The sequence below is a fragment of the Mycteria americana genome, chromosome 13 (assembly GCF_035582795.1).
Source record: "Mycteria americana isolate JAX WOST 10 ecotype Jacksonville Zoo and Gardens chromosome 13, USCA_MyAme_1.0, whole genome shotgun sequence".
NCBI lineage: Eukaryota > Metazoa > Chordata > Aves > Ciconiiformes > Ciconiidae > Mycteria > Mycteria americana.
Window position 1 is genome coordinate 4,263,144 of NC_134377.1, and position 13,883 is coordinate 4,277,026.

At 38.3% G+C, this 13,883-nt stretch overlaps 1 protein-coding gene across 1 annotated transcript in view; it reads left to right on the forward strand.

Moving 5' to 3' along the window:
* Positions 1–13,883, forward strand: part of MED13L (mediator complex subunit 13L) — a 209,478-nt gene that overhangs the window by 178,224 nt on the left and 17,371 nt on the right. The window contains exons 17-23 of the mRNA XM_075516647.1: positions 1,438–2,384; positions 3,058–3,237; positions 4,909–5,132; positions 5,744–5,936; positions 7,948–8,392; positions 9,873–10,092; positions 12,922–13,110. Of these exons, the coding sequence (XP_075372762.1) occupies positions 1,438–2,384; positions 3,058–3,237; positions 4,909–5,132; positions 5,744–5,936; positions 7,948–8,392; positions 9,873–10,092; positions 12,922–13,110 (2,398 nt within the window). The remainder of the gene's footprint in view (positions 1–1,437; positions 2,385–3,057; positions 3,238–4,908; positions 5,133–5,743; positions 5,937–7,947; positions 8,393–9,872; positions 10,093–12,921; positions 13,111–13,883) is intronic.

The following is a 13,883-nucleotide window of genomic DNA, read 5'->3' on the forward strand; positions in this document are numbered from 1 at the left end:
TGTTCTCAAAAGAATTGCAAAAAAGAAATTGTAAACCCTTGATAGTGCCTAGGGAGCAATTTAATTCTCAGTTTTTTTCATGATCGTTACTGATTCACCAGGCCTGAGCTGGTTATTAGTTTCAGGTATTTGTTGGGGAAAAAAACCCTTTCATTTTCAGTATAATCCAATTAGAGTGAAGAATATTACTGCAGGCTTCCAACAGAGTGGTGATTGCCAATCAAGGTTTCTAGGTCACCTTTTCCTATTAGTCTGAAGCATTCAGTATGCTTCAGGTTCAGAACTCCCTCAAACCTTGGTTCATTCTTTTTTCCTCTCTTGCTTTAAGTTGGACATACATCAGTTCAAGGTAATAAAATGATTCTAAGGAATAAGGTCTTCATTAGTTTCCTTTTCAAGTCACTAATGATATGTGAGCATTAAAATAGTACTCCTTTTAAATAATACACAAAATACCTGGTAAGAACAGACAAACATGAAAAAAATGGTTTCCCCTCCTTTGTCAAGAGAGTCATTAAGTTCTTACACTTCTTCCTTGTCCTAATATGTAATGAACACATTTCAAGAAAAATGAGCAGCTTATTAGCAACTTGGAAAGAGAAAAGTTAAAATCTTATTCTTTTGATTGGTCCCACATTACCTGTTTCTTGATACAGTGAGTCATTCACGGGAATGTACAAATTGTTCTTTGGTCACTTAAATTTGGCAGAAAATGACAAAAACAGAGTAATAAAAACCAGTCATGACAGGAGATGACCCAAAAATATGATTCTTAGCTTTACTGGACTAAGAGTTTGTAATGGAATGTGTCATACTGTGCTGTAGACTGTGTAATCCTAAATGGGTATTTGCATTTATAGTATCTCAAATATTGTTATCAATTGCATACTGCCATGAGGCAATATCATATATAAGTGCCACATGCATGACTTCTGACAGCTATTTAAAGTGATAATTTCTAAAATAAAGTAAGATTTCTATGCCTCTGAAATATTTTCTTCATTTCCACGAATGTATATCTCTTTACAGATAATTGTGTTTAAAACAACAACTACAGTTCTTTCTCTTTTCCCTGAAGGAGTTACAAATATCCTAAAATCTTAGCTTGATAATTTATCTCGAGATCCTTCTCAAGAGCATTTGAGTTTTAGGCCAGGGGATAATCTTTAAGAGGGCTATGTGCCTGAGATGATACCTTTTTATTATATGATAAGAAGCAAGGTGTTCATGATGAGAATTACGATTTTAGTTGAGAGACATGAGTAAAAGGTTATGAGCAGAATGTCTGAAGGTATTCTTTCTTTACTGCAGTTACAATGAATCCTTTCAGTTTTCACCATCTCCTTGATTTTAAAAACAAGTTTTGACAAAATCAGTCTTCACAACCAACTGGTTTGCGATGGCATTTGACTCTGTTTTTTCATATATTTCTTGTAGCAATGTGCCTAGTGTTGGGAGTTTGGCCGACCAAGACTATCTTCAGATGAACACTCCTCAGATGAATACACCAGTGACGCTAAATAGTACTGCTCCAGCCAGCAACAGTGGAGCAGGAGTTCTGCCGTCACCAGCAACTCCCCGCTTCTCTGTCCCTACCCCACGCACTCCCAGGACCCCAAGGACTCCTAGAGGTGGGGGTACTGCGAGCGGTCAAGGATCTGTAAAATACGACAGCACAGATCAAGGTTCACCTGCTTCTACCCCTTCTACAACACGACCGCTTAATTCTGTGGAGCCAGCCACTGTCCAGCCAATCCCGGAAGCCCACAGCCTGTACGTCACCTTAATTCTTTCTGACTCTGTGTTGAACATCTTCAAAGACCGTAACTTTGATAGTTGTTGTATATGCGCCTGTAATATGAATATTAAAGGTGCAGATGTTGGATTATACATCCCAGATTCATCTAATGAGGATCAGTACCGTTGCACCTGTGGCTTTAGTGCTATTATGAACCGCAAATTAGGTTACAACTCTGGGCTCTTCATTGAGGATGAGCTGGATATTTTTGGCAAGACCTCAGACATTGGCCAAGCTGCAGAAAGACGACTGATGATATGTCAAAGCAACTTGATCTCTCAGATGGGAGAGGGAGCTAGAAGGACCCAGGAACCTCCAATGAGCCTCCTCCTCCTCCTCCAGAATCAGCACACACAGCCTTTCACATCTCTGAGCTGCTTGGATTATATGTCCTCCAATAATCGTCAGACGCTCCCGTGTATGAACTGGAGTTACGACAGACTGCAGGCAGACAGTAACGACTCCTGGATAGAATGCTTCAATGCCCTTGAGCAAGGCAGGCAGTACGTGGACAACCCCACTGGTGGAAAAGTGGATGAAGCCCTAGTAAGAAGTGCCACTGTACATTCTTGGCCTCACAGCAATGGTATGGGTCAGAACAGATTTTTTTTTTCTTTGAATGTTTTTGTGACCTCTATAAATTGTTTGAAATTTGCCAAGCATGAGCCACTTAATCTTTATGTGGGAAATGGTATGCATAAAAATAGTTAGAAGTAAAGTAGATTTCTGAAAGCTTTATAAATTACATATAAAGTACCAATAATCCAGTTGTCTGTAGACTTTGTGGTCTAAATTGTTTAAGAATCTGTGGAAGTTCACAAATCTGAAGCAGAGGTGCAAAACAAATTCAAGTATTGAGGGGAGGGCAGAATTATGGCCCCTTTTTTTTGGAGAAGGGTATAAGCAGTCAGCAGAAAAGAATTGTGCTCTATATGAAAGTGTCACCAAGGAAAAAAAAGTGATTTTATAATCAAATATTACCTGTTTATATGCTGAAGATGCTCTGACTTCTCATGAACTGAACTGGACATCAGTAACATTGAAAGGTATGTGAAAAGAACTATGATGACAGCTTTATTGCAGTAATGCTTGCATTAAATTACCACATTAAATGCCATTAAACTAATTAGAGTTGTACAAATGTAATGGGCATTGTGAAGAGCAATGCGAAGGAACAATAAACCAAAAAATGTTGCCACCTCAAAATAATTCTTCCTGTTCCTCACTGAAAATGATTGATGCTCCTTTGTCGTTTGCAGTATTGGATATCAGCATGCTCTCCTCCCAGGATGTGGTGCGCATGCTGCTGTCGCTACAGCCCTTTCTCCAGGATGCCATCCAGAAGAAGCGAACAGGAAGGACCTGGGAGAACATCCAGCACGTGCAGGGACCACTCACCTGGCAGCAATTCCATAAGATGGCAGGACGGGGAACCTATGGTACATATACTGTGTTATATGCCAACAGTTAAAATTAAAGCATTTCTAGAAAACTTTCTAGAAATGTGCACTTTCTTCTGGAAATACGTTGGAACAAATGGGCTCTTCAGATAGCTTTTTTTTTTTTTTCCCCAATGCCTTAAAAGGCACTTGAAGCACATGCTTGGATACGTTAGTGGAGGTTTTACCCTTCCAGATTGATTAATATTTACAGAATGCAAAAATGCTGGGTGAGGATCAAACTCCCTGTCTGAATCTGTATTTTGGCTCATACTGAAACTAGCTGGTATATAAATAACATGAAGAGAGGAAGCTGTTAAAATTGTACCAAATCATAATGGGGAAGAGGGGCTTTCTGAGCTATACAAATATACAAAAAGTGGGTATGCTTTCTCCATGAAGAGGTTTGCTTGTTCTAACGTTTCCCATAGTCTTAATAAGAAGTTTCAGTTTAAGTATCTCCTGGTTATAAGTGACGCTTCTGGAAAATACAAATTACAAAATAGATTTTGTACATGCACATTTGCAAAGTAATGACTGACATTTAAATGTGTGTTTCTCGCCTGCAATTTATTTCAGTCTTAACCGATGCAGTCTTGCTGAGGTTTTTTTCTACAGTTCCATCGTGCTTTGCTTTATTTTCTCTCTGTTGGTATTTAATATATTGCTGCTTTCCTTTGGGGCTAGGACAACTTGTGGTAACTACAGTTCCTGTCTAAACCTATTGTGCTTCACAAGGAGTACTTCTAATCTAATAATTTTTCCAGCATTTGTAACTTTAAGAGTTAGGATTTGCCAATTGTTACCAGCGAATAAAACCCAAATTATCATATTAGTAAGTAGCAGAGCCTTTGATATAGATTCAGTAATTTTTACTGAATGTTGACTTTTTAATAAAGTTGTACTATATTCTGCAGAAACTACTGGGTATATTTTCGCTTGAAATTCTCAACAATATCTAATGAGCACAGTGTCTGGGAGATGCCATGTTAAATTGGATGGTAATCCTCTCCGCTGTGACAGCAAGTGCTCTGGAGCACTTCCTGTGGAGAGGAGCAGGAGGCAATTTTTAGAATTGTGATAACTTTGCTTAGTATTATATACCTGGGAATAAGTTTGCCTAACCATTTTACTTCATAATTTTGCACAACCAAGTGGAGGTAGATGAAGAACTGTAAAATCAGATTTTATGTATTCATGTTACTACTTTTGGTTGAATAGGAACTCGTGAGATGTGGTTATGGTTATGACAAAGTAAAACCACAAGATTAAGCCTCGCGAAGCGCAATACATGTATTTACAATATACTGAAAGATGTTTTATTGCAACTTTCTAGGAAAGTTTAAATGGTGCTTGGATCGGCTTCCTCTACTTTGGCTGACTGAACTTTGATTTTATGACGTTTCTTAAGTACAACATAAATCTTCCTTCTCCTTTATTAAATATTTTTTTCCAAGGAAAAAGACTGTGGGAGAACATGGTTTATCAGGCATGATACAGCCTCCGCATATGTTTCCACACTATGGTCAAACTTCTAGGAAACTCAGCATGGCCAGGGATTAGTTATTTCCAATATTCCTGTAAAAGAACCCACTTCCTGGTACATCAGAGAACCCACTACAGTTAAACCAGTTATTTTAACATTTTTTCTTTCTCTGTTTCTCTTTGAAGGCTCTGAGGAATCTCCTGAGCCTCTTCCGATCCCGACTTTACTAGTGGGTTATGACAAGGACTTCCTGACAATCTCTCCATTCTCCTTGCCATTCTGGGAGAGGCTGTTGCTAGACCCATATGGGGGCCATCGGGATGTCGCCTATATCGTGGTGTGTCCAGAAAATGAGGCCTTGCTCGATGGAGCCAAAACTTTCTTCAGGGACTTGAGTGCTGTATACGAGGTTGGAAAGAGGAACCACACTGAATTATTTCTTCTTAAGTGTCACTTCTGCTCTACTGCATGTTCATTGGGAGAAATCCATGTTTTTTAAAGTTACAATTATTTGAGTAAGGGTGTCTTTCATTTTGAGGACTTTCTGCACTTTCAGAGTCCAAGAATGCTATCTAATTGAGTTACACCGTGATTCTCTGTGCATTCGGGGTATTTGTTGTCATCTGCTCTTTCCAGTACACTTTCTCTTATTTTACAGAGGATATAACACTAGTATTAATACAGTTGCAACCTAATGCATGAAGGCCCAACCAAACCTAAAGAGCAAGGAGTAGGTTAAAGAAATGGTTGCTTTCTTGTAATTGCTAGGTTGGAGATAAAACCATTTACTTTTTTTAGCATGCACATTGTGTACTACTGAATATGTAAGATTACTTTGTAACCTTAGGTTTGCTCTAAGTGCAATTCAAGTCAACAGGTAAATGTAGCCTTTTGTTTTTATATTTATTAAGAAGCCACCAGATGTGCGCTGGTAATAAAGGGTTTATGCTACAAACCACTCTGCATAACTTCTTCAAGTGCTTGGCATCTAGTTACAAGCATTTCTTCTTTCCTCACCAGATGTGTAGACTTGGCCAGCACAAACCCATCTGCAAAGTGTTACGTGATGGGATTATGCGGGTGGGAAAGACTGTGGCACAGAAGCTAACGGATGAGCTCGTGAGTGAATGGTTTAACCAGCCTTGGGGCACTGAGGAGTGCGACAATCATTCCAGACTCAAACTTTATGCGCAAGTTTGTCGGCATCACCTAGGTAAGTCTACCATGGCGCTAGCAAGGCTGTTTCATTTTCTAGGTATTTTCGAGGTTATTTGCAATAGGTGGAAACAGAGGGCTTTTTCTTAAGGTGTGGATTATAGGTGCTGTTTAAGGTGCTGTTTAAAAATAAAAAAGGTATTATGAGGCTTTCTCTTAACTTCTTAATCTTTCCATGTTAAATTTGCCTACTTTAGAAAGTTTTGTTGTGTTTATCAGTCTGGTGATCATGTCAGAGACTCAAAAGCCAATTCTTATCTTTTTAGAAAAGTCAGTTTGATATAAGATGTCTGTATGTCTCAAAGTTGTTCCACACAAGACTGAACATATAAATTGATCTGGTTTATATGCTACTGATATGTATCATCACGCCAGTGTGACAGAATGATGTGCATGCTTCTTCAAGCATAACATTTATTTATGTAAGAGGCGAGTTCCCTAAAACTCTGCAAAGGAAGAATGAGTTAACACAGGTGAAAAAGAGTGTCAAGTATCCTTGATGACTGGGGCCTCAATCTACTGGGTGTGGCTACTTGGAACCACATTACCCTGCAGGGCAAGGTCTCCTCTGGACCTCATGTAGGCTTATTTCCATCCTGAAACAGTGACGCATTTGAAAAGATTAGTCTTTTTTGTTTGTTTGTTGTGGGAACCTGCCATATTGGTTCTTTTATAACATAATGTCAGGCGTGCTTGTTTCATGAAGGAGTGTAGAATCTGAGAATATGGAAGGGTATAAAGTTTGCTGGGGTACTATCAGAAGACTGGTCCTGGCTGAGCCTAGATGAGTCCCTGGACTCATCTAACATTGGTCTCAGATTTCATCTAGGGAGAGACATGGTTGTTCCATTCTAGAATGGATCCAGAGGCAACATAATATTTATTGTGTATATGACTGAGAAATGGGATCTTGGCACAAGACGCAGACCCATCCAAAACGTCACTGGAAATACATTTGCTGAGACAGTGCTGGTCAGCAAAACAGGCGGGGATCATGGAACACCAGCCACATAAATGTTTCATGCTTAAGCTAAAATGTGCAAACTGTTTTTTTGTTTAAAAACAGCCAGGAACTTTTAAGTGGTTTCTTGAAAAGTGCTCTGAAAAAGGTGTGACGATTCTTAAGTCTGCTTACTTTGAGGACTGGTGATCTGTTTTGGAAAAAAGTTTAAGCAAACATATCAGTGTTAGCTGGGCAGTTCCACAACTGTTGAATGCTCGCCCCATCCTTTGAGGAAAGTTTGGCAGAACAGGCTAGGACTGATCCATCTCAAATGACCCTGTTGCCTCATTCAGTCTACTTTTAGTTTTAATTTACCATGTAACCAGGAGGGAGGAATTATTAAAACACTGCTTAACATAAATACCCCAGGCTTACATGCAGAAATACGTGGCATGTGCACAACCAGTTGAGGAATTGGCTGTTCAATTCACACCTGAGGCATCTGGCAGGGGCAGTGTTGGAAACTTCTCCTGCTGGTGATTTACCACCTCTGAGAGTAGATAAATAATAAATATCCATTTACTTATTTTTTATTCATTTATTACTTAAAAATAATCACTGTGATATCTCTTTTTCTGATACTGAGGAGCAGAAATAACTATATTAAAGTTTGCCATTATTGTAGCTCAGGTAAAAAGGACTTTTAGATTTTCAGTCTGACAAAGATAACTTGTAATAGATTGCAAAGCTGAACGCTATATAAAGCTGTTATCGCAACATAATCTAGCCAGAGATAATGACAGGTCAGTACCAACTTCAATTCACAAAGCTCTGCAAAGTCAGTCCTGTTTTTAAAGACATTTGATTCATATCAGTTAGAACTGAAACCCTGAAGAATGGATTCCAAAGTAAGTATTTATAATGGAGATTATATTCACTTAGCATTTGTATACTCTTAGAATATTCTAAAAGCACAGAAAATATTGTATGACTTTATGGTTAATGCAGTTCACTTTGATCTGACAGACTGTCATTAATCTCCTTTCCTCTTTATATGCTATTTCAGCACCTTACTTAGCCACTCTGCAGCTTGACAGCAGCCTATTGCTACCACCTAAGTACCAAACCCCAGCGCCAGCAAGCCAGACACAAACAGTACCTGGGAACACTGGACCTGTGCCCTCAAATTCAACATGTCTTTCAGCTGCCGGGGCACCACCAACAGGCAATTCTTTTAACTCCACACCCAGCGGTGGGACCACTAGCCTTCCAGCAGGAGGTAGTTCATCCTCTGGATCCTCTGTGCCACAGCTGTCGGGATCTTCTGCAACACCCGGCGTTAACCAGATGACCACTGCCTCTACTCCAGGGTTTAGTGGGAACATTGGTTCAGGGCAAAACACCAGCACTGGCGGAAACACAGCAGACCGCTCGCAAGGAAGCACAGGTCCTGGAGGAGACACAGAATCAGGTCAAAACTTACCACAACAGCAACAGGAAGGACAGGAGGGGTAAGTTACTTAAGTGCCCAAATGACTCCAAGTACTTCTAATTAAATCCACTGTTCTCCTGCTTTCATACAACTCATAAGCTTTAAGCCTTGTGTAAATCCTTGGAAGGAGAGGACCCTCTGACGTGCGCAGTACTACTGACCAGTTGTAAATGGAGCAGGGCCCATTTTTATTTGTTCATAGTAGTTACTGATAAAGGGGAGCTGGAGAAAACAAACCTCCCCTTTTTTGTTACAAGAAACAAAGCTTGATTCAACTGCGTGGACATGGGTGTTGTAGTGCTGTTTGGGATGCCTCAGCATACCCCACCTGGCCTGCATTTGTAGTACAAGAAGAACAAAAGGTGTCTCATAGGTTCTGTGCCGTATCTGCTAGCTTGGTCTCCCATGTGTCAGGTACTAAGGGATATCTCATGTGGCACTGAATGCCTCTTAACGTGGGCAACTCCATCATGCCCGTAATGTTAACAGATACAAAATGCAATCCAGGGATTTCTTCCTAATTTTCTTGCATTGCAAGTATTGTTTTGCAAGCAGGTATACTGTGAGGTCAGGAAACAGGATTATATTACTGTTACTTTAAAATAAATTTTAGCAGCACAACTTTTTTAAAGACTTTGTTATAAATAGTCATCCATCAAACATAAAAATTAGGAAAAAGTTTTTTAACATCTTATGTAAGTAACTTCCTGAGTGAACATGTTTTTCATTACTCTCATAATAAAGCGTATTACTAATAGTCATGATATATGTTACGGAGTTCCTGTATCTTAAGCGAAAGCCCACATCCTGTTGTAGTTCGGGTTATCCTTAAGACATCTGTTCACTGGATCTATGCAAAATACCATTTTATCAACTGCAGCATGGTTTCTGACCAAGTAAGTCTGAGCTGCTTTTTATCACTTACAGATGTTGAGCCTCCCATTCACGGTTGAGGCATGGAGGAGTGTTTTACCAAGTAAAAACTGTTCAGTTGCTCCTTCCGTTACCAGTGGAACCTTTTCTGTAACTAAACAGAGGACTTCAGTCTCCATGAATATTACCTTGGCACTTTTCCTCAGGTCTCAATTCCTTCTCTCCCCCTTCCCTCCCAGCTCTCCCAAAAGAAAACCCTGAACAGCACCAAAAACCAGGCATGCACAAACATAAAAAGAAAACTCACAGAGCTAGTATCAGTCGACTTTTCCTCCATATTCTTCAGGTGTAATGTATTCTGATTGCATTAAATGAGATTATGTTAGACTTTATGGTAAGTATCTTTAATGCATAAATAACAGGTATTTTGGATTAAGAACTGCTGTGGGTAAAAAGTCATCTCTCCTCAATCACTGTTGTCATGTTTTTTAGTTTTGCTTCTGAACATAAGAATCACTTAGTGCTCCCCTTTTTCCTCCTCTGCTTCAGCCTTGCACACCTTTACAGAAAAACAGTAATTAACAGTTGTCACTTGCCTTTGAATTTAACAACATGTTTATCTCTAGTATTGCAGAGAGGGAGCGAATAGGGATTCCCACTGAACCAGAGTCTGCGGACAGCAATGCCTATCCTCCAGCAGTTGTCATCTACATGGTGGATCCTTTTACCTACACTGCAGATGAAGAATCTGCCTCAACCAACTTTTGGCTGTTAAGTTTGATGAGATGCTACACAGAAATGTTGGATAACTTGCCTGAGAATATGAGGAATTCTTTCATTCTCCAGGTAATTCTATCTCCCTCTGAATCTTCACACTGGAGAGTCATTCTATCACAGCATACTTCTGATAACGTGTGCTATACTAAAAGGTACAAAATGGAAGATGATACATAAAATTTAGGTGACATTTACAAATTATTTTGTGGACAGTACAGGGCTATATATTAAAAAACACTTGCTTTTGTTTTGATGAGGAAATTAATTTAAGGCAGCCACAGTATCCTTGCATCAAATCTGTTGCATGGTTCTAGCAATCATATATGCTAGATGCTTCCTGAAGAGGGATTTCAGTTATTTAAGTTGCAACTTGGCTTGCCATTGTCAGAAATGTCCAGTTGCTCCTTTGATTACTTTGCATGTTGAGTTGTTTGCTTTTTATATTCTCTTGATTTATACTGTTTAATCCAAAAGAAGTATGTGAAACCAGACATTTAACGCATAATTTAACTATTGTATTGTTATTATCTGCTTCTTAAAAATAATTTACCATGTAACTTGGCATATAATAGTAGATACTTACTATGGAATTACTTAAGAGTTGAATTTGTGTAGTCAGAAGCAGAGCTTGGCCTATTGCCCAGACTGCCTGCATTTTGCCATGCCTCCTCTTTCACAGTGGCTCAGTCTAAATAAACGGGGGGAGAGATTACAGGCGATGCATGTACGTGTGAAACACATGCAAGAAGCAGCATGTGAATGATTTCTGTATACCTTATTCACGTATGCTCAACTTGGCTTAAAAGTATTTTAATTTGAATGATAAAAAAAGAATTAGAAGTAGTTATAGTGTCTCAAAGTGGGCACGGAAAACATATGTAATTTTTGGTAACCTTGACCCCATCATTCCCTGAAATGATGGGGCAAACTGTCACCAAAATATTTTAGGCTTGGGAATGAACCGAAAATCAGATTCACAGCTTCATATTGTGGTAGGCTGCAGGCAATTTAATTGATTCAGACCTGAAGATACTAAAAATAAAATAGCCACTGATATCGCAATGTCTGAAATAGAAGAACATGTAAACTGTATATTGAAATTGTACCTTAGTCTGTAAAGACAACTAATGGGCTTACCAACTCTTTGTAAGTACTGTTTATTTTCTGGGCACTTACCGTTTGTTTCTCAAAATATGTGGCATTTTGCCAGTTTAAGTAAAAATAGTAGACAATTTTCTCTAAGTGAAGGTAACAGAATATAATTACCAGCCTAGTATTTTCACAGCTGTACCACAGTATACACAAATATACAGTTACTTCAAAATAAATCAAACCCAAATGTTTACAGATTTATTACAATTCATATACACAATGAAAAAACCCAGCTCCTGAAATTCTTGGGTAAAGAAGTTGTCTTTTAAAAACACACAGTCGCATTTAGTAAATAGAATATGCTACCAAAGTTCCAGTGGTTCAAGTAAGAACCATAGAGTAGTTAAAAGTTTTGTGACACTTAAGTTTTGTTACTACTGAAAGTATTTGTTAAAAGAATCTGCTTGCGTCTCATGGTGTTAAGGACAACATAAATATTTAGTATTGACAGTTTCTGCTCCAAAGATCTCACTGTTCAAAAGAAAAGGTGTTTCCACAGCCATGTGTAGGACATTGTATTTCTCAACAGTACATTTAAAAAAATGAGTTTACAGGGATTTAATTCTGATTGTTAAAAGGATTTGAACTGAAAAGATTATTTTTGTTATGCTTTGTTTACTTCTGAAGCCATTTCTCCTTCCTGTTCTTGTTGTGCAGATGGGCCTTAACCACCAAACTCAAACCTCACGGGCAAATCTTACTGCAGTTCTGTTTCTTGCTGGTTGAACATGTAAATTCAAGTATCTTGCTTCACATTACTTTCTGAAACAAATAAAACTGAACAGCAGCATAAGATTGCTGAGCCTCCACTGTTTACTAAATAGAAAAGGAGAAACAACCACATAAATCATTATAATAGAATCTTAATTCTGCTCTCTGCAATCCTCGTTAAGAATGACACCTTAGTGCTGATTCCCACATGGACAGCAAACAAATACTAATTCTATCCGCAAACTGTGGAACCAAACCTGCCTAAACACAAAGTTCAGAACACCGAGATTATATAGTAAAGACTACCTGCAAATGAAAATGTTGATCAGAAAAACAGTTTTTAAAAAAATAGAGGTGTTTGAATATGGGTGTTTGGTTTTGGACTGAGGGTTACAAAACCTAAAAGTAAAACTCCTCCCAAGTTTTAGGGTATTGCTTTTAAAAGCCACTAGTAGCTACTACTTGTGGTACACTTTGATAAATGTTATACACATAATTAATTACATGCCCTTCCCACATTGCAGTATGAATGAGAAAGTGGACTTCAGAAAAATAAGACTTGACTGGGGAAAATAATCTGTTCTTTTTGTGTAGTTGGTTGGGTTTCTCATTCGATGATGTTGATATCACAGAAGGCAAAATTCAGTTAGAGTTTCTCGTAAGCTGTGTTTGTCAGCTGTTATAGCTGTATTATAGTACTGTTCAGTTATTGCTGCCCTGTAAGAAGACTCTTCTGTTAGATTGGACAGGAGGAGTCTTAGCTTTCTGAGCTATTTTGCAACCTTAAATATATCATTAAAATGGAAACAGCAGTTTTGTGTCAGGGAATACAGTTGCTGAGCGTTGCAGCTCTTCATGCAAAAGGGCATTAGCCCTGATGGGAAGCTACAGATACTGTAATGCAAATATTTGAATACCACGTACAAAGTGTCATGGTTGTTAAATGACTAATGAATGTGTGAATCTGGTTTGGTACTAATGAACAGCTCTTTGAAGACTTTCCATCATGTTTTATTGTTTATATGAATTATATAGATTGTGCCTTGCCAGTACATGCTGCAGACAATGAAGGATGAACAGGTTTTCTACATTCAGCACTTGAAGTCTTTGGCATTTTCAGTGTACTGCCAATGCAGGAGGCCGTTGCCCACACAGATTCACATCAAGTCTCTCACAGGCTTTGGGCCAGCTGCCAGCATTGAGATGACCCTCAGAAATCCTGAGGTTAGTATCGATGTCAAGAAAATGAAAGCCTGCTAATAAACTGTACCCACTTTTCTCAAATATCAAAAAAAAGAGTAGAGAAAATACTTTTAGGAGTATTTTTTCAAGGTATAGAAGACAATGACAATATAAAGGGAAAAGGTAAGCTAATACTAAGTAGAAAATAGCAAGAAAAATGTCAGACTACTTGCTTTCAAAGCATTTTAAGCTTCTGGGTTTGAGCCATAAAGTAAAAGGTTAAAGTTCAGTGTGAAAGAAGAGCAAATGTATGCTCTTACTTAGGATTCTGAGACATTTTGTAGTTTTAGTCTACGGTACTCCTACGAGAAAGTGTTGATGTCCAACTGTTATTTATATACATATATATATGCATATATATATGAAATAAGTTGCTGTGCCTAATTATAGATATTATATTAATTCCCTGAGGTAATGGAGAAATCCCCCTATTTCAGTGGGCTTATCTTTCATCTGTTTTTTAAACTGTAAATATTCAAGCCCTGTTTCTGGAATTTCAGGGATTTCAAAAGAAGAATAATCCATCCTACTTTCCATGAATGTTTTTCATTCTTTGAAAGATAACGATGACTGTTTTATTTAGATTTAATGGAACAACTAAACACTTAAAACACTTACCTTGGGATAAAGACATGCTTGTTAGGGTTTAAAAACCTAGTTTCAAAATCATCGTAAAACCAACCTATCAGCACATTTCATTACTCACGTAAAACCATAAGCTCTCACTGAAAATTTCTAAAAGCAGTATCACCCCA